The 21854-nt window shown below is 40.2% G+C and overlaps 1 protein-coding gene across 2 annotated transcripts in view; it reads left to right on the top strand.

Annotated features, from left to right (window-relative positions):
• Positions 1-21854, top strand: part of LOC107377414 (glucosidase 2 subunit beta) — a 262809-nt gene that overhangs the window by 92298 nt on the left and 148657 nt on the right. The window contains exon 9 of one of the 2 annotated variants that reach the window (XM_015946971.3): positions 20055-20141. The exons of the other annotated variant lie outside the window; for it this stretch is intronic. Within the exon in view, the coding sequence (XP_015802457.3) occupies positions 20055-20141 (87 nt within the window). The remainder of the gene's footprint in view (positions 1-20054; positions 20142-21854) is intronic. 2 annotated transcript variants of the gene reach the window in all.

Below are 21854 nucleotides of genomic sequence, written 5' to 3' on the forward strand. Positions count from 1 at the left end.
TGCTGCGTTTGGACGCACTCTGAGGAGGCAGCATTTGCTTTCTGCCAGAGGTCACATGATCCGTTTATCCCCGTCACTTTCATTTTTAAAACAATGAATAATCAGTTACATTTCCATTCATTTGAATTAATATTTAGTCCAACCAAGCTGATCAGAATTCCCCAGTAACATGAGCAATGCAATTAAAAGATTTCACTTAAATTAGGAACATTTCACCTAATTTACATTTCACGCACATTCTTCCTGCGCCTCATAAACCTGAACTGGTCACCTGCAGCTTGTGTGTAATCAAATGTCTCTCGGGAGCTTGCTGAAGAGGTTATGAGCTTCTAGACTTTTGCCTCAGACAGACTCATGGCTGTTTTAATAATGTTCTAGATTGATCTGTGCTCTGCTGATAAACTCAAAGCAGGTGCAAAGCAACGTTTTAAATCGGGAATCATTTCTCCAAGTGAAATAACCAGAAGTCTTCCATACTGAAAGATAGAAGGGTTTCCACTTCCCACTCAATGCCGCGCTGTAGTGCACGATGTCGAGGGCGCCACAGACGCTCTCCAAGCCCCTCCTCAGCGTGCCACTTGCTTGTCCCTCCGACCACCACCAGCAGGCAAGGGGGTTAAGTGTCTTGCCCAAGGACACAACGACAGCGACAGACTGAGCGGGGCTTGAACCTGCAACCTTCCGATTACAGGGCAAGCATAAAACTCCTGTGCCACCATCGCCCATAAGGGTCTTGTTTCAAGTAGTTTCCAGTTGGGGCCAAACATTATCCATGTGCTCATTTTTTTCTACTCTTTAGTGTTAAAGTTGGTTAATTGTTTAGTTAGCTTGCAATTGGTTGATGCCACAATTTCTGCTAGGATAAGGGAAGAGGTTGTGGGAGAGAAAAGGTAGACATCTTGTAACAATACCCCTTGTTACAAACGGATGTGAAAGCTTCAAAAAACGGCTGCAAAACCAACTACGATGCAAGTAGCTGCCTTTATTTGAAATGGCTCTGGTTCTTTTCCACTGGCCATGAAGTGTAACATTTTGGACACGTCCCAGAAGCAAAGGGATGGTATCATCACGTTTTGAGTCTATTTTCTATGTCCTACACTTCGAAAAAACGTCAAACTCTGCAGTTTAGATTGGGCCAGACAGGAGATCAAACACAAAATCAATGTAAAACATCCTGAAACTTTCAAAATAAGTCATTTGTGGATGAACGTTCGTAATTTCCTGTTAAAACCCCAATAACCAATTTAAACTGAACAGACAATAAACCACAGCCCTTTTTGAATACATGCAGCTGTCTTTCAGCTTGCTTGTAACTTCTGAAACCACGCGTGGCTCTGTGTGGAACGCTTTAGCTCCTCTTTCCTGTCAGAATCGGTCCCGGTTGGAGGAGAGCTCACAGGTAAAATGCCTCTGTTTTGTTACACGCCGTTTTCACGACTTAATGCAAAGACCACATTTCAGAATGCAGCTAGATCAGTAATGGAACTAGAAACCAGTGCACAAGACAATGCATTTGCTGACACATATTATCTAGACTCAGTTGCATAAAGCTCCCTCTGACACCTGAACTAACTTGTAGAATATTATTGGATAAAACCAAATGTAACCCGAATGTTAATGGAATTCTTCCACTGTTGTTCTAAAGTAGGTGCTTTAAACGGTACATGGTTTTTGATTAGCCTTAAATCCAGTTACATTAACACACTCTTGTATCAGTCCTTGTTTATAAAACTTAGTTGGGTTTAATGATTGGCTGAGGTGCAGACTGAATATAAATTTTCTTTTCTTGATAAAAAAATAAAACTTAATAGAAGTCTACTCCTGTAATGTTCCTCACACTGCTCATAGCCATTCTCCCATCATTCTTTAAAGTCTAGCTAGCTAATTAACAAAGCTGTCAATCACACACACCAGCGAGAGATGAGTAGAATTCCCTAATTTGAAAACTTCCCTCCCTTTTCTCCTGAGAATAGCTTTAGTAATATATAATTTATCCATTTCTACTAGAAATACTAATAGCAGTAAATAATAATTTATTGAAAGCACCGTGGTGAGAAAAGTAATGGTGAAATAAAAATTTCTGGCAAAATTTTATTTGCACTGTAGGAAATGCTTCAATTAGGGAGTGTGTTGATGTTGAGGTTGGAGGGGTTTGTGGCTGTCAAAGTAGAGACCTTGACAACCAAAACGTGTTTAGATCCTCTGGTTTAGGATTCAGGTGCTAAATACATGTATTCTGTCAGAATACTGAGAATGAACTCTTAACCAAGCTGTACTGGAGTTGTTCTAGTTTTCTATATTTACTTGCTTTTGTAAACCTTTTCTTATGCAATGTGTAAGCCTGGTGGGGCAGTTGTTAGCAATGTTGCCTTGCAACAAGAAGGTTGCAGGTTGAAATCCCATCCCAATCAGCTGCAGTCTGTCTGTGTGGAGTTGCGGCTAGTTTATACTCCTCAGTCTGCATCTTGTGTTGAAAAGTTTGGTCTAGGAACGCTCCATTGGAACCTCCACAGCCCCTAGCAGCATTGTGGCTGGCCAATCATAGGGGTTTCATACCCATAGAGCGCTGTGATTGGTCCATAATAAGTCAATCACATCACTATATCTGCTTTGTAGACCAATCACAGTGCTCTGTCCACTTTATGGGCTAATCAGGGCCCTTTATTCGTCTGGTGGGCGGGATGATGCAACAGCGTGGAACAAGATGTCGACAGGTCATTTGAAACGGCTTTTACATCAATTTTGGGACTTGAGACTTGGGCTGTATTAGAATCAGGAGCAGATTGATGCATTTAAGTTGTTTATTTAGAAAAAAATAATGTATTTTTGCCTTGTTCAACAGTGGACTGCCTTGTTTACTGACATCTGTTGTGGTAAGTCACAGTGTTCATAGTCCAGTAGCATGCAGAAGATTGTTTGAAAGACAGTAATAGAACCTGCCCCACTACCGAGAGCCGTTGCCAGACTAAATAATATATTTTTTTAGTTTGGCTTGCGGAGACTGACTGACTGGAAAAAGTCAGACAACATAAACCATAATACAACCTTGAGGAGTGCAAAGATACGCAGCAAATTTTTATTTGTGTCAGGAAATGACAGGAAACGTAAGTTTAGAGTTGGAGACTGCATTCAAAAATAAAGGACAAAACTGTCCGGGTTTATATTCTCTGTATGTATTTCAGAGACCTTTAAACAATTTAAAGACGTGACTCCAATAATGGTAGGAATGCGCCCGAAAAGCGCTATGCCCTCTGCTGTCCAGATGGAGAATTGCTTGACAACACTGACAAACCGACGGCGTGTGGGCGCAAAGTTATCCTCGTGAATGAATGGATTTTCCCCGGGTTCTCTGGTTTCCACAGACCAAAAACGTGCATTTTAGGCTAGAACTCCACATCCCTTTAGATAAAAATTTCCACTAAATTAATAAACAAACATTTCCCATTTTTTGGATTTAGCATATTTTGAATTGATCCAGTATGTTGAGTGAGATTACCTGAATCCCTACACCATGACCTTGCAGAGTGATTTTCAGTGTTTTTCTCTGATGTTTCTACAGTTGCTAGTTAAAACACATTTTCACCCCACACCCAATGATTGCCATTTTATACACAGCAGTTACAGAAGTGAGTACAAAGATGCTTGAAATGTGTGCCCTGACCAACATTTGTTAGGGCTTGCTCTGAAACATGACATATTATTAGTTCTGCAGAAAATGTCTCTGTGACTATAGCAGCTTGGCACTTTTCAAGCAGTTTGAGACTGACATTTGTACATTCATGCCTGGGATTCTGCCAAAATTTCAAACAGGTATTAACATTTTTATTTAAACACATACCATCCAATGGTAAACTCCATTTTCTACTCCAATAACCCAACTTATACACTTTTGTCTTTTCTGTTCAAAACAAGATGCTAAATTAAGAGCCTGATTAGACAAATGTACTCATCATTATATAACTTCTGTTGGTTCCTTCTTAACTGTATTTCATCATGTGTGTCTGTGCTCTTAAATCAGGATCAGTATTGTTACTCTCCTCCCCTCCCACCCTGTGTTCCTCTCTTTTCTCACTCACTCCCTTCACTCCCTCTGCAGAGTGACATTTATTAATTAAATATGGTGTACTGCCGCAGGATGCGCTTCCCTTTCCACTATCTCCAGACACTAATAATTACATTGGCATTTAGCTCCATGATAAGCCGACCCTTTGGCCTTTTAGAAATGTTCCCCAGGCCCAGATACTAAAGGAAAATATAGACTGACGCCATGATGTAAATCGATCCATCTGTTCGTCATTTTCTTTTTATCTTAACAAAAAAGGCAGTGTTCATTACTGTGATTAAAGAAACTAGCCACAAGACCTTTTTTTCTGCACATCATTAAATTGAACTTTGCTGGAAATATTCTTGCGTTATTTCCGTACTTAGGCTGATGATGACAATTTAGTACCTTTGAATAAATGCCATCACCCATAGGAACCACTGTGATTTATGGTGCATAAGTTTCTGCCTTGAAGTTTAAAGGTTTATTTCTTCTGGTCGCTTTGTAGACTTCAAGGGCTGAAAACACTAAAAACTATGTGATTACTTCTTTTTGCAATTGTTCTAATCAGTTGTGTGAAATTCAAACATATCTTGTTCATATTAAATGGAATGATTGGTAAAATCATGTTTGGTTAAAGCAGAAATCCAGACTGCTTTTAGAGGACACCACCTAGAGGGGAAACAAATGTATCGCACCATAAGCCCCTCTCCCTACTTACGTGATTACAGCTGGAAGCTTCACCTCTCATTCATGAGCACCCACTTCTAGACAGCAGTGGCAGCTGGGCATTATTATGATTGTTTTTTTTGATGGGGCACATTGTAACAGTTGTGTGGAAAAGAGCATGTCTGCCGAGATTTGCGTGATCTGTTGTTGGAAGGTGCACATGAGTAACAAGGCAGCTTTTTCATAGATTTGTACTGTTAACATGTTTCTTATACGTATGCTTCCTTACAAAATGATGGTTTATGGGTAGATAAATAAAAGAAGTTATGGTTTATTTGAAAAAAAAAGTCTTTATGATTGTAATTTTGAGTCACATTCCTGGTTTTTTAACCCAACAGCTAAATAGTTCAAGGAAGCAGAAAAAATAATATAAAACATACTCACTAAAACATTTGTCTCAAATGTGTTTAAATAAAACATTTCAAAAACATAAATATTAGTCATCATATATTAATCATTATTTCATCATATTTCTTGACAAAAACAAGTTTTTCAGGAGAAACACAAAGTAGAAAAGTGTTATGAATGTATTAAAAATAGCCTCATCGCTCATGATTCTAATAATTTACTTCTGCAAGTTGCAGTCGTGGCGACTGAGCTGTTTTTAGATGCGCTAGCCACATATAACCACGCCAAATTAACATTTTTTTGCATCAAACTACTTAAACCAGATGGACCGGTTGCAGCAAAAAGGTTTCAAAAACATGCTTAATATTCACCAATATATGCAAATTCAAAAGCTAATTTCATGAAGTCAAAAGCGTAAATACTGTCTTACCTTTGCTGGTTTATTGTAATAATTCATGTTGTAAAAAAAAATCCAAATCCATTTTTACCTGCTGGAATGTGTTTGTAAGACTCTGATGCCACATACGTTTTTGGTTCTCCATTATAAACAAACTCCATGAGTATAGGTACTTCCACAAAATATGTTCTGTGATTTACATTAGGGCTGGACAATAATTCAACAATGATATATATCTATCAATAGATGGGTCAATAATAGCTTTCCTGTAGCCTATCAGTTAGCTCAATACTAGACTCATTACTTTCTCCCAACCAATCAAAAATAAAAGTCTACTGCAGCAATGCAGTTTCATATCTATGTAGATTATGTCAATACATGGGACCTAACGGCTTATTTACTCTCAGCATTGTTTCACAAGTGCAGTGGTGTGTTTTTCATGGCTTTAATCTGGGCACTGGAGAGGAACAACATCATACATGGCATCAAACAGTGATGTCAAACATAATTTTCTTCTATTTGGTTTAACCTTCCCACTGTCTTTATGGGTGACCCCGCAAGGAAAGTTGACCATTGAGCAGGGTTGATGGTGTATCCCTTGGGTCCATGTGGCAGGGGTGAGGAGTGAGCACCACCTCACCCCTGCCACATTGACCTCTAAACCATCAATCCTGCTCAATGGTCAACTTTCCTCGCGGGGTCACCCATAAAGACAGTGAGAGGGTTAATGGTGGATGGCATCAATTCGAGGGATTTTGTGATGTCTCGAGTTAAGCGAGGAAGATGGTAGAAGTCTCAGGGATTTTGTGATGTTGCGAGCCGAGCGAGGTACATAGCGGAGAAGCCGCTTCGTGGCTGAGACTCTCCCAGTGTGCACTAGAGTTCAGCGATTGTCATGAGTAAACCTTTCTGCTGCTGTTCCGCTCTGCTGATGCTTCCAGTGTGCAGTAGGGGTAAGACTACCACTTAGCATTGCTGCCAGCACTCTCCTCTGCTAATCTAGCTGCATCCCCCTACCCCGCCATAAACTCCCCACCGCATCTAACTTACAAGCATTAATCAAAAAATGGGCATAGTAATGTTGTTTACCGTATTTTCCGGACTATGTCGCACTTTTTTTCATAGTCTGGCTGGTCCTGCGACTTATACTCCGGAGCGACTTGTATACCAAATTATGCATACTGCGCTGCTGCGGACCAGCTCCAGACCAGGAATAAGCTCCTCTGCCCCGCCTTCACCTGCTGGAGACCGTGGCACACTGCTGCGGGCTAGCTCCAGTCCAGGTTTCAGCTCCTCTGCCCCGCAATCACCTGCTGGAGCCTGTGGTGAGCTGCTGCGGGCCGGGCGGCTCCGACCCAGGACTGAACTCCCCGTCCCGCTGGGAGGGCTTCAAACACCGCCATCACCTGCTGCAGCCTGTGGCGGGGTGCTGCGGGCCGGCTCCGGCCCAGGAATGAGCTCTCCCCGCCCACTGGGAGGGTTTAAAACACTGCCATCCTTTACTGGAGACCGTGGCGCGCTGCTGCGCCCTGGTTGTTTATTCTGTCATTGTTACCGGTACTTGTCTTGCAATGTGAAATACTTGGTCTCCTATTTTGTAGAAAAATAATAAAATTTCCCCCCAAAATGCGACTTATAGTCCAGTAGGACTTATATATGTTTTTTTTTCTTCTTCATTATACATTTTATGGCTGGTGCGACTTATACTCCGGAAAATACGGTATTTATGAAAAAAACATTGGTGACAACTGATATTGACACAGTGAAAGGAAGCCCTTCTGCTTGTGGAAAATCTTGATGCTTTGAAACTTTAAATTGCAGGGCTTGGGGAAAATGGAAGAAGCTGATGTACCAAACTTTAAGTTATTAGCGAAGTATGTAGCAAACGCAAACAAAAAACTCCTGCACATCTCGTGTTCTCTGTCCTGATTTATCTCAACAAGTCTGAATGTAATTGTCCAAAAAGCTTTCAGACTTTGATTAGCTTTTACATAATTACCCTGTCTCGGGTGGCCTAATCAGCACATTGAAAGATGATTAGGTGGCATATTAGCATTAGCTGTATTAGTTGACACTTTAGTCACAATTACTGTAAATAAGGACTTATTTCATAAAAGTCCCCACTGCACTGGCTACAGTCAGATTCATTTCTGGTTCCTTTATTAATTTAACTTGAAAGAAAAAAATGATCTAATAACTTCTGTTTTACTACTTTATTTAAAAAAGTATTCACACCTTTGGCCTCTTTTATTGTAATGGTCTCATAAATGTGGTTATTTCTCAAACAACAATGCAATTTTGTCTTTCCACCATCTGGAATGTTCCATTCTCTTCATTGGGATTGAATAAAACTGCAATTTTGCAGAGCAATGTGAAGCAATCACTCAATGTGTCTGAATAATCTCTGATCACCAAATAAAATTCCAGATTGTGGTCTCCTTTGTTCCTTCGTGGCCGTAGCTGAAATTACCAGCGAAGGTTTTAAATCAAATCAATCTGGACTTCAGATCTGACCACCACTCTAGGGGAATGTACACATCCTAACCTGCCACTGATGGGAAAACTGAACAGGATCCCTCATACCTTGGGAAATATATTACTGATTTTGGGTTCTTGGTCAAGTAGGCCAGATAGAAAAACACTACAGTTTTTTATTACCTTTTTTTATTTCTGCCTTGTTATTTAGCAAAACACAACATTGGAAATTAAGTGGCAGATGCAAAGTGGAGAAAAACTGACCAAAGTCATAGCAGCTTGTCTGATATGTCTAACCCATGTTTCACACTGGAAGCATCAGCGGAACAGTTTTTTGCGATTTTCGCTGCAGTCCAGTAGACACCGGGAGCGTCTCAACCGCAGATCGGCTTCTCTACCGTGCTCCTCACCGGACTCACAAGGTCACAAAGTCCTTCAAGACTTCTGCCATCCTCCTCACTTAACTCGTCAGATCACAAAGTCCCTCGACTTTATGCCCTCCGCCATTAAACCAAAGGAAGGAAATGTTTGATATTGATGTTTGGTGTCATATATTATGTTGTTCCTCTCCACTGCCAGGATTACAGCCATGAAAAAATGGCGACGGCGGCACAGGAGTTAAGTTCTCACCCCATAATCGGAAAATTGCAGGTTCGAGCTCTGCTCAGTCTGTCGCTGTTGTTGTGTCCTTGGGCAAGACACTTAACCCATTTTGCCAGCAGGTGGTGCTCAGAGGGACTGGTGATGCCTGTGTACGGTAGACTTGCCACTGTCAGTGATCCCCAGGGCAGCTGTGGCGACAATGTAGCTCATCACCATCAGAGTGTGAATGTGTGTGTGTGAATGGGTGAATGACTGATTGTGTTGTAAAGCGCCTTGGGGGTTTCCAGGTCTCTAGAAGGCGCTATATCAAACAAAGGCTATTTACCATTTTACCATGAAAATCACACCGCTGCACTTCTGGAACAATACTAACAAGCTTAACATCAAACCTAACAAGCCGTTAGGTCACTTGTATTGACAAAATCTACATAGATGTGAAATCGCTTTGCTGCAATAGTCTATCATTTTGATATCGGGGGTTTTCTACTGAAATCATAAGTGATTACCCGCTGAGCCCTCACGGCAAAAATTAAACCCGATTCTATCTTTAGCTGTGCGGCTTGCCACTTCTGAGACGCACCCAAATATTTTTGTCGTTGTGGCCAGTTTGAAACACCCCACAGACTATAATGGATTCTGTGTGTACATGTATGGAGGTGTGTGTGTGTGGGTGGATGTTTGTGTATGAGTTAAATGAAACTTATTTGTTATAGTTTTAATGCCATTTTAGTCATTGTTTTAAAATTTAGCAGGGTTGAGTATGTATTGTGTATGTGACTCGGATGGATCTCAGTGGAGAAACGCTTTTTCATTGTGTTTGTACTCTGGTATGAACAAAATGACAATAATCCTGATTTGATTTGATTCTGTTTGAAGCAGTGATGTTCCACTGCCACTCCGTGCTGCTGATGCTTCCGGTGTGAAAAAGGGGTTCGGCTGTTCAACAAAAGAAAGGCCCATGAAGACAATACATGTAGCTTTGAGCAAATATAGACCTGAAAAAGATGGCCTTTATGTTAAAAAAAAAAAAAAAAAAAGTTGGGTAATTAATTTATGTTAAATTACTATAAAAACGCATTACCAGAGAATACATGATTTCTACTTATAAAAATGTTGACAAAACAAACAAAAAAAAGGGTTTGTGGCTGTTGTAATTACCTCATTGGTCTGTGTTGCAACTATTCTTATTTTCTTCACACTTTCTTACTCAAACTACGGTCTTTTATTTTTTTGAACATTTATTCTCATTAATAGGGATGGGCAGGGATTATTAAACCATTCAAACTATTTCAACTAAACAATGCAACTTTAGTTTTGATGCAACCATTTTTCTTTTCAACCTTCACCTGGTAGTAATCTTCCTACACAACCACTAGGTGGTGTCAAAGCTGTCATTCATAGCATGACGTAATCGAGGAGAAGGGACAGATTTTAAATTTTTAATGGTTATAGCTTCTCCTCCCCTTCTGAAAGGAGGTGAAAGCCATGCTTCATTCTACTAACAAATAGCACCATAGCTATGGATGTTTTCATTATTTTCCTGCAAAGACACACCTTAAGCCTGGTTTATGCTTTTCCGTCAGCTCCGCAAGGGACAGACACGCACGGATTGACTGAAGTGTTTTGCTTTCATACTTCTCCGTCTCCTGGAGAGTGTTGCAAAGCAATTGCCCGGCAGGACCACAGAGGGTATAGCGCTGTTCTGTGGTATCCTGTCATGTATCGGTCCAAGATAGTGTGTTTATATTGTGTTTTTTTGTGTATATAAGAGACTTTTAACACGGACATATTTGTCTCTCATTCTCCCACCTCTTCATGCGCTCCCCACCTCTAAACCCATGTTTCCTGTCATTTCCGTCCACAAATAAATCGCTTGCTGTGCATCTTTTCACTCCTCCAGTCACGGGAGAATTAAACGTTCATATTTTTAGAGTTTTTTCGCAAGGTATTCTTCAAGCTTCTCCGTGTCTGCCGCTAGTTATCCTCGGCTCTCTTTGCAATGGCGGCGCTGTAAACAACAGCGGCGTCCTGACCAATCACAAGCTTGCGTAATCCGTCTCGTTCGACGGATGTTTAAAAAGTGGGCTCGACTCCGTACGTACTTGCGTGCCTGCCGGAGCCCTACGCAAGGACAGATAATGGCGTTGCGTGTGATCCGCACTGACGCAGACGGAGAAGCATAAATCAGGCTTTATTCTAACTGCTGAATTATCTTCTCAGCCTTAATTAGGTTCTGCAAGAACTGCTAAACCAAAGGTTTCAAATGAAGGCAAATGGTTTCTTGAAGACGTTTCACTTCTCGTCCATGGAGTTTCTTCATTTCTAACTAGAATAGAGCTCTGGGAGTTGACGTCACTTCTCCCGGCATGCAACAGTTCAAATTGAAACGGCGCCATTTGGCAGGCAGAAGCCGGCAGCTGGACTATTTGTTATTGTCAGAAAACTCAATCAAACGAGAAATATGGTAGATTCCTGTTGTGCCCCAGGATGCAGAACAGACGCAGACGACATAAGGAATGAGCCATCTACAGGATTCCCCAAGATCCGGAGCGCCGCAAACGTTGGATCATTGTAATAAAACGCACTAGTGACCGGGCTAAAATGAAACTGTGGGATCCCGAGAGTAGAGGATTTCGCTTATGCAGCGACCGCTTCATATCAGGTACTTAAACCAACGTTTCCTCAACTGTGTATGGTATTTATTTTAAATGCTTTTATTACGATTCTTAGTGGGCTTCCTAAACTTATTTTGGCGTGGCTTTTTCTGTCTTATTACTCATAGCAACAAGTAAACATCACGTAAAACGTTGCCTCGTGATTTCTGCGTGCTGCCATTTACGTGTTTTATGATCACAGCAATTAACCGGCTAAGCTGTATTTAATTTTTAAGCAATGGTTGATCAATTGTCAGATCACACATAAAAAGCACTTTGGATTGCTATTATCTGTCTCACCGAGACAGATCTCAGACAGATCATGAGACGTTCAGTTTATACATTCAAACAGCACAGCACTCTATTTAAACTACTTACATGTAAATCTGTTATTTGTCCATCCATCCAACCATTTTCATCCGCTTATCCGGAGTCGGGTTGCGGGGGCTGTAGCGTCGAGAGTCCCTGACTTCCCTCTCCCCAGCCGCCGGAGCCAGCTCCTCCGGGTAAATCCCAAGGGGTTCCCCGGCCAGGTCCATTAAGAAGTCCGCTCCGACAGCTTCTGGCGTCGGAGCGGGCAGTAGCGTCGAGAGTCCCAGACCTCTCCCCAGCTCCTCCGGCCGGGGGAATCCCAAGGGGTTCCCCGGCCAGGTCCGGTAAGAAGTCCGCTCCGACAGCTTCTGGCGTTTTTAAAAAGTATCCCAGGGGCACGGTAAGGGTTGGAGATGTTTAGTCTATTTAATTTCTGACTATATAAAATGATTTCTTCGGTTTTAAAGTGTGAAGTAAACTCCGACGAAGTAAAATCCAAGCCGATCCCGTTCACGTTCATGGTTAAGATCCGTGTTTGTTTACCTTTTTTTTCCTGCCAAAATGGTGTCTACTAACTCAGAGTCACGTGGGGTCCGGAGCTCTATATGGAAGAGTCAAGCTTATAAGCTGTAGCTGTCTATTGTTATTTAACGAGCAGAAATTACTCTGGGTACCCCGCCTCTCCATCCCCTGATGAGTCGTTGCGAGGGAGTTGTTGTGTTGATTAGATGCAGGAAGGTGTGAGCTAGACTGAAACTGCTTAGGAATGAGATTTAAAGCTGCATTATAGGTACTGGAAAGGTTAAATCTATGCCCCCCACCCCTATTTAAAGTGGGGTTTTCACATTTGACATAGACAGCTTCTTCATAGATAGCTTCTTGAGAGAGGAGTAAAAGAAGCTGTCTATGTCAAATGTGAAAATTAATTATTTACATTAATTAGTAGTTTTATAACAATCATGGAGCTTTTCCAAATGGGGTGACTTTATTAATAACAACTGTCAGCAGTTCTTCTGCTGTACTTTTACTTTAAAGACATGAAGTGGAAACTATGGCAATGAGTGAGCTACACCAAGCATGACTGCTTTTTAGTCTTTATCTGTGAAATGTGCAATTAAACATATGTTCTCAAACATACAAGTTCTCATTGAGAGTGTTGTCTTGTGGCAGCTGTACACATACAAGCATTGGTCTTGTACAGTTTAGGTTTGACGTCAATAGTTTATGCCATGAAGCCATGGTCTGACTTCACTTCTGGGCTGCAGAAATGTTTGTGTTCTCTTTTGCGTTAATCAAGCGATTGTTGCTGGACCTGCTGAGAATAACGGTCAGCAGGATAATCCAGGCCATATTTAAGGACACCACATTCAAATGAAGGCAAATGTTTTAAATAGTGTGTGTCCACCTACATTCATCATCATCATCATCATCATCATCATCATCATCATCATCATCATCACACTCAAGGTCCACATTAAAAAGAAACAAAACAAAAACACATAAAAACGATACAAAAATGATAAAAGACATGCGTACCAGTGTCTACACATGGATGACTGGTAACGCACTGCACTAAAATGGGGATCAACCAGCATCCGCACAAGTCTGTTCTTAAGAGTTCTTCAATCGCAGGTATACCTGTACATCAAATTCCTCATTATGGCTTGAGCATTACAAAATAAAAGACTTGAACTACAGGACCGAGGCTTCCCTGGCAGAGTCCTAAATGCATCATTGTGCGCTACTTTAAGCTTATGCAAGCTGGCTTTCCCATACTTACACCACAAAGGTGCAGTATACAATGGTGTGCAGTAGATTATTGGGCAACGGTGGCACAGGAGTTAAGTGCTCGCCCCGTAATCAGAAGGTTGCAGGTTCGAGCCCCGCTCAGTCTGTCGCTGTCGTTGTGTCCTTGGCCAAGACACTTAACCCATGTTGCCTGCTGGTGGTGGTCGGAGGGACCGGTGGCGCCAGTGCTCGGCAGCCTCGCCTCTTTCAGTGTGCCCCAGGGCAGCTGTGGCTACATCGTAGCTCATCCCCACCAGTGTGTGTGAATGGGTGAATGACTGATTGTGTTGTAAATCTCCTTGGGGGGGTTCCAGGATTCTAGAAGGCGCTATATCAAATACAGGCCATTTACCATTTCTAAAAAGGTGGATTTTTGTCTCATCAGAACGTGTGGAATTTCCTGACCAAAATATTGGCTCGGATATACAAAGCGCGACGTTGCCGGTAAATATCGTCATCGTCACAGAGCTGATCTGTGATGATGTGACCAAATATTTAGTTTTGTCACTGACACTTATCTTCTTGTCAACCAAGTAGAAGTCTGAGAAAAAAAAGATCCTTATCCCTTTTGGTTTGACAAATCAGCACAATACTATTTTTTGCATTAAACTGCACATCATACTTCAGCCCATAATCAGAACATGTGTTTAGCAGCTGCTGAAAACCAACACTGTTGGGCGAAATGATGGCCAAGTCATCAGCATACATGAAATTATTAATCAGATTGTTACCAATCATACATTATGAAGGTGGGTTAACAAGCTTTTGCTTTGGGTTGTTGAGTGATGATACATGCTAGCTTTTTAGTAGCCAAAGTTAGCACAGTTCTGAAGCAATGCTAACGATGTTATCAGAGGGATAGGTTAACATCATGAGTGTTTTTTGTTTCTTAAATGCTAACTCTCTGCTAATGTTGTTAGCATTGCATCCTCACTGTGCTAGTAAAGAGCCAGCATGTATCAGTTAGCAACCCAAAGCATAAGCTTGTTAATTTACTTTCATAGTTATGAATGTAGGTAGACATACAATTTAAAACCGTTGTCTTTATTTGATTGTTGAGTCTAAGATGTGGCCTAGATTAACCCGTGTACAATCAATCAATCAAGATCAATTTTGATCGATTGATCAATCAATCAATCAATCAATCAATCATGATCAACCTCGATCAATCAATCAATCAATCAATCATGACCAACCGACCGACCGACCCACCCACCCACCCACCCTTAATTTATAAAGCACCTTCCGCGACCCTGTCAGGAAGCCCAAGGTGCTGAACACGGTACATGAGAAAAGTAGAAAACAAATGGGTAAAACAAGAGATAAACATTGTTGATTGTTATGCTCGGCAGGGCAGCGATAGCGTAAAAACACAGTGGAGAACACTAGCATTACTGTGACTCAGAAATGATGCAGCTAGCTAAAAAATCAGAAAGTGTCAAACTGGGGGTCCATGATAGTTAGCCTATTTTTCTAATAGTCTGCTGTATCAGATATGTTTTGTTGTGTTTAAAGGCATAAACAATGCTCTGATTATTTGGGACAAATAATACCACAAATTCAAAATTATTACAAAATACACAATAATAACAAACTCAAAACCCACCAGAAAAAGGCTTTCCCAAGATTAAGTGATTAATTAGATATTTTCTTTTATTGTTCTAATCCTAAAGACTTTATAGCGATTAAGAGAGAATGCAGATTAAGTCACTTCCTTATTGGCTTCACTTTCCAGATGAGATTAGTCTGCTTGCTTCTCTTTTTTTTCTTTTCCTTTTTTTAGATAGTCTATGCTTGTGTGGGAGACAATATTTTCACTTGTGTGGGTTCATGGTAATAGATGTCTCATCTCTTTGTTTGTGCTGTTTCCACATATTTGCGAGGCGATACATTTCATAACTGACTGAAAACCCAATATTCTCATGCCAGGTAGATAAAAGTGGTATTTGTGAAGATGTGCTTCTGGAACTAGCTGGATCTATCAAATAACATAGCCTCAATATGTAACTGTGTTATTTGATCTCCTCTCTCTCTCTCTTGTAAGGTAATATCTTTGCATACAGTTTTATCAGCCTCTGTTAGTTTGACTATATGAGGAGGAGAGAGCTTATTCATCAGAATTGTTGTTTTAAATTCCTTACACATTGAGCTGAATGAAACTATAGTTTAAATACATTTTCTGCTGCTTAAATCCACCAAGATGAGTCATTAAAAGCATTTAGGAAGGGGCAGTTTATTAATTACAACTATTTTGATTACCTACAACTATTAATGTTTAGCTCTGAGATTGATTAAACTAGTATTACTAAATATGTGGCAGAGGAATGTTTCTTTATGTAATTCATATGGGACCAAGCATTTGTTTTACAATTCACAAGTAGGTTTCTAATCTAACCGATATTTGCCGATACCGATTTGCTTCTAAAATTGTCAGATTTTGTATAGAGTGACAATGATTAAAGCTGAATTTACATTATTATGTACACACACATTTACCCTACAGAGATGATTACCATCGATCACCGATTCTGTTCATAACCTTTATGGACAGAATTTCTAGGTGCAGCCAAGGTGTGGAGGGCTTCCGTTTTGGTGGCCTGAGGATCAAGTCTCTGCTTTTTGCAGATGATGTGGTCCTCTTGGCTTCATCAGAACATGATCTTCAGCTTTCGCTGGAGCGGTTCGCAGCCGAGTGTGAAGCAGCTGGGATGAGAATCGGCTCCTCTAAATCTGAGACCATGGTCTTGATTCGGAAAAGGGTAGAATGCCTTCTCGGGGTCAGGGATGAGGTGCTGCCCCAAGTGGAGGAGTTTAAGTATCTCGGGGTCTTGTTCACGAGTGAGGGAAAACTGGAGCGTGAGATCGATAGGCAGATTGGTGCTGCATCTGCAGTGATGCAGGCGTTGTACCGGTCTGTGGTGAAGAGAGAGCTGAGTCAGAAGGCGAAGCTCTCGATTTACCGGTCGATCTACGTTCCTGCCCTCACCTATGGTCATGAGCTTTGGGTAGTGACCGAAAGAACGAGATCACGGATACAAGCGGCCGAAATGAGTTTTCTCAGAAGAGCGGCTGGGCTCTCCCTTAGAGATAGGGTGAGAAGCTCAGTCATTCGGGAGGGGCTCGGAGTAGACCCGCTGCTCCTCCACATCGAGAGGAGCCAGTTGAGGTGGCTCAGGTTTCTGGTCAGGATGCCTCCTGGATGCCTCCCTGGTGAGGTTTCCCGGGCACGTCCAACCGGGAGGAGACCTAAAGGTAGACCCAGGACACGGTGGAGGGACTATGTCTCTCACCTGGCCAGGGACCGCCTTGGGATTCCCCGGAGGAGCTGGCCCAAGTGGCTGGGGAGAGGGATGTCTGGGCCTCTCGACTTAGGCTACTGCCCCCGCGACCTGACTCCGGATAAGCGGATGAAAATGGATGGATGGGTGGATGGATGGATGATTACCATCACTGTCACATGACTAAACAAATACACATCACTCCCCATCACCCTCTAAAACTGATAAACAAATGGAAACGAGATGGAAAAAATATTGGTTGTTAATGTCGGCCCAGTTTTATTTATTGGACCAATACCGATAAGTAAAAAAAATGACTAACATCTGCCGATATCGATATTGATGCCGATATATTGTGCATCCCTAAAGGGAAGACATTTTTGACAAAATAAGCAGAAAGCACAACTGAACCTAAAAAACAAACAACAAAACTGGTAAGAATGTTGCAAACAAATATAACTGAAAATTAAAACATGTTCATTCTAGTCTGACAGAAAAACAGTTGTTGACTTTTAGTGTTCTTTTAGCCATCTCCGTTAGCAGAGCTGGCGATAGTCAGCTTATCTTCCTTGAAACTCCAGATCACACACATTTTCTTCGATCTGCAGCCCATGCCTGAAGCTCCTGAATGCTCTCTGCTGAGATTCTGGAACATGGAAGTTGTGATGTTGTGAAACGCTAGCTGAGCTCTAAGCTTGCAGATTTGTCCAATGGCTGCAGAAGGACCGCGTTTGTCGTCTGCATGTAACCTATAGTTTACAGTTATTGCAGAATAAAGCGCAAAATCTACTAGCGTCGTGTGCAGCCTTGGTGTTGGATAGATACTTGATGGTTTTTTACTCACATGATCCAAAGTAGGACACACCAAAAATGAAAACTGAGAAAATCCTTGTTGAAAAGTTTATTTAGCGGATACAGTGCAGAAAGAACGTTTTCACATTTAATTTGTTTTTTAAAATGTTCCACATATTTCTGTGAAGAACACGCAAAAAATGACAATTTGAAATAAAAAGCTGAAATAATTCACTAGCAGCCCTTCAGTTGTGATTCGTTCATCTGTCTTCTTTGAAATGTTTCTGCAAATGTTTGGGTTCAACTTAATTAAGTGAACGTGACTATCAGGAACTCTTTAAAAAGAACCAAGAATTGAAAGCTGAAACTCTGCCTTTGAAGAACCTTATTTTTATTTTTTTTTATTTTTTATTTTTTAAATCTTTTATTTCATTCACAATGTATAAAATAAACACAAACAAATACAGGATACATTAACATATTGAAAAAAAAAACATTTGAATGAAATTACCAATAGATCAGAAAAAAGTTCAACTTGTTTAAAGCATCTTCTTTGGTTAATAACTATCCATCAGCCCTTTGACTTTAAGCAAAGATGTTGCAGGCAAGAAAGAGTAAATAAAGACTCCTCTAAAACAAATGAGCAGACATCCGCCTCAAGCAAAGACTTGTATTTGCCTCATCTTTTCTGTAGCAACCAATTTGAATCCAGCTTTGACAAAACTACCCATCTACAGATGAACTTTCTGGCATTTAAGCTCAACATGATTGAGTGGACTTTCCTTCCAGTCCACATGTTCAAATCTTTTCTTGTGTTTATAGCTTAGTCTTATTGTGTGTAGCATGTAAAGGTCAGTGCCTGCTTGTGATGTATTGCTTCCAAAATGGCTTCCAGGTGACACCATTTTCCAATGAATAAACAGTGAACACTCTACCAGCGTCCTTCTTTAACCATCTTTTACCTTTCAGTGTGCAGCAGCGTCACATTTTATTTATTTTTTTGGCCTTGCACAAAGGCCTTGTGACTGATGGGCATTGACTGGTATGCACCGCCTGACTGACTTTCACTTAAAATGGCAAAAGGCTGCAGATTAATTCTCTTGTCTGTTGTTTTCCCCCATGGGAGTCCTTGTTCGCCGAGACAGGAGGAGTGATACGTGTGTTTTCTGGTGAATTAAGACATGCAGTCAGTGTACAAATGAATAAACAAAAAAATAATGTCTTCCCAAAGAATATTTGCTTTCAAAAGACCTAAAGTTCTTGGATATTGCTATTAAAGCTGATTTAAAAAGAGGATGACTTAATTTAATGGCACGTCAGACAAGCTAAGTGCGTTACCAGTTGTAAGCTTGACCCCTGAAAACGACAAAAGTTTATATTTTTTTCATATTTTTATTCATCTTTCCTCAATACTATGTAAACCATTTGGATTCAGTTGTCCACTAAATTACCAAGGCTTGTAGAGTTAAAGGTCAGAATTTAGTTACAATTTATGATTAAAAAGTAGGTAAAATCATCTAAACTGGACCATTAGCTAAATGAGCTAAAGCATGTCAGAGCATCATTTCGTTAAAAAACTTTGTGGCAAATTAGATAAACTACTACTGTTTTAACGATCTAAAGTTTTTCATCAGACACTGTTGAGCAAATTCATTGAAATTGAGCTTGGCTTGATAGATTTATGAGACGACTAAATATTATGTGAGATTTTGAAAACTTAAAAGTTTTCCAAAAGAAACTATTAGCATTGACATTTTTAAAGCAAGTTTGCTATTTGCTAAAGACAATAGACACATCTGGATGGGTCTTCCATAATAACCCAGTTGTGCCATGTTTTTTTAGAACCAGTGTGAACACACTAGGGACACTGTGGACATGGAAGTCCCATTTAATCCCCCAAACAAAATCATATATATTTTTTCAATTAGCAAATAACTTATTACAGGAAACAGTTAAAAGTTAGCAAGGTAAAAATAAGATGTACTTCCTTTAATGAGACTAATGTTTTATTCATTTATATGTAGTTTATACACATACTGCAGCCGTCCACTAGGCGGCTGAAAAAGTGAAAACAAGCCACGTTTTTCTACTAATATGGACCATGTCCTTTCCCAGTGGTTTAATAAAAATTATGGACAATATATTCATCCTGATTAGGGCTGGGCAATAAATTAAAAAAATTGTTATCAAAAATTCTTTATTTATTTCTTTATTGACATAATTTTTCTCATGTCAATACATTTGATTTAAAAATGAAAAGATGTGTGTAGGTTAGCAACATTCATGTCCCTTTAAGAAGCTGTACCATCTTGAGTCACGTAAAAATGTGACTCAACGTAATACACGTGACAGCCCCATCTAGTGGACAACTTTTGTTTCTGCATATTCTATAGTTATCGTCCATTTATCGTTATCGAGGTGAAATCCTCAATATATCCTGATATTGGTTTTAGGCCATATCGCCCAGCCCTAATCCTGATGCATAAATGGTTTCACTGGAAACAGGGTGCATTAAAAAATTGTCTAATGTAGAATTCCAGTAAATTATTCACTTTTTTGGATAAATAATCACTATTGAATTCATATGTCACAGTATGTAAAGATGGAACCACTCAAATTCCTGTTCCCGTCACCAGGTTTTGATGGGAGGTGGTCGGGAAATGGATCTGACCAAATTTCAGCACACACTCTGGGACACCCTGACACGAGCTGACAATGTAATGGTAAGCTCTAACAATCTTTGTACCTTCATTTGTATAATTGAGTGATTCAATGATAAACATGATGGTGATTGACATCTGGTGAAACCTGCATGTAATGGCTTTCCATATGTATATTTCATTTAAATGGATTCTGGCAGTGACAGTGCCGAAGGGGGCTCTTAGGGTCTTAAACCATATTAATTTGATTAAATATTTAGTTATATTTCAGCATCTAACAAAGTAAAACCAGAACTTTATTAATTCATTTGGAATCAAAAGCTACGTCTAAACTGTTTAAGTATTAAAATCAAAATTTTTATCATAATAAGCTCTTTTTATATCAAGGTCTCGAAAAACTAGACAGCTAATTAAAACTTCAAAAAAATGAAAGGGAAAGGGGGCTAAACATTAAATCCATTCACTGACATCTAAATATCATACCTCAAAGGTCATTTCACTCACGAAACCTTTGATTCACCAAGAAAAACATTTTTTTTTTTACAGAAATACTTATTTCTAACCAAGTATATCTCCCAACAAAGCCTATTATTATGCCATTGCCCTTTGTTTGGTTCTGTAATTACAAAATGTTGTAAAAAAAATGATGCTTACTTTTTTAGATTTGAAGTAGGGCTGGGCTATATGGCCTTAAATCAGTATCTTGATATATTGAGGATTTCACCTCGATAACGATAAAGGGACGATAACTACAGTTAAGCACAGAAAAAGAAGTTGTCTTCTAGATGAGGCTGTCACATGTTATGTTGAGTCACATTTTAACATGACACAAGGGGGTACAGCTCCTTATAGGGACACAAATGTTGCCAACCTACACACATCTTTTCATTTTTTATTATCAAATTTTTGGACATGGGAAAAATGATCTCAATAAGAGTCCGAAATTTCGATAACAATAAATATTTGATTTATTGTCCAGCCCTAATTTGAAGGTGCCGTATGTAAAAACAAAGTAGGAATGACATCCTGTGGTCAAATATGGGCACTGCAGAGCATTTTTCTTAATAAAAAGTTACTTTCTCACTGCTGTTCTGTGGGTTTCGTGGCTGTTGCCAGTTACGTATCAGTGCCAAGATGAGTCATACACAATAAGTTGATAAGTAGTTATTAGTAGTAGTTATATCTGGTGTCATCACTCTTGGGTTTATATGGTAGAGAGCACTTACTACACCTTTTATGGTAGTCTGCCTTCAGCATTAAAGGAATCTGCCGTCTTGCTGTTATAGTTTAGAACAACTCATTAAAGTAGTGTCCGCCCTGAGATTGGGAGATCGGGATTCAAATCCCAGTTGGGTCATACCAAAGACTTTAACAATGGGACCCAGTGCCTCCCTGCTTGACACTCAGCATTAAGGGGCTGGACTGGGGGGTTAAACCACCAAATAATTCCTGAGCGTGGCCACTGCTGCAGCTCACCACTTCCGACGGGGATGGGTCAAATTCGGAGATGAATTTTACTCGTGTGATGATGACTATAGGACTTTAACTTTACCTTTAAAGATAGTTAAACTCCATGATTGACTCATTATTTAGGTCATACATATATTTCACCTAAATATTGAGTTGTTAATTATTCAAATAGTATCTTGCGATGTATTAGAGTCGACTATTTACTTCTTATTCACTGTTAGCATTGTTAGGTCAATGCTAGCCTCTAGCCGGCTTCACCCAATATTAGAGTTATTAGAGTTAAACAAAAAGATGCCGTGGCTTATT

Source organism: Nothobranchius furzeri, chromosome 2, assembly GCF_043380555.1.
Source record: "Nothobranchius furzeri strain GRZ-AD chromosome 2, NfurGRZ-RIMD1, whole genome shotgun sequence".
In the NCBI taxonomy this organism is placed as follows: Eukaryota; Metazoa; Chordata; class Actinopteri; order Cyprinodontiformes; family Nothobranchiidae; genus Nothobranchius; species Nothobranchius furzeri.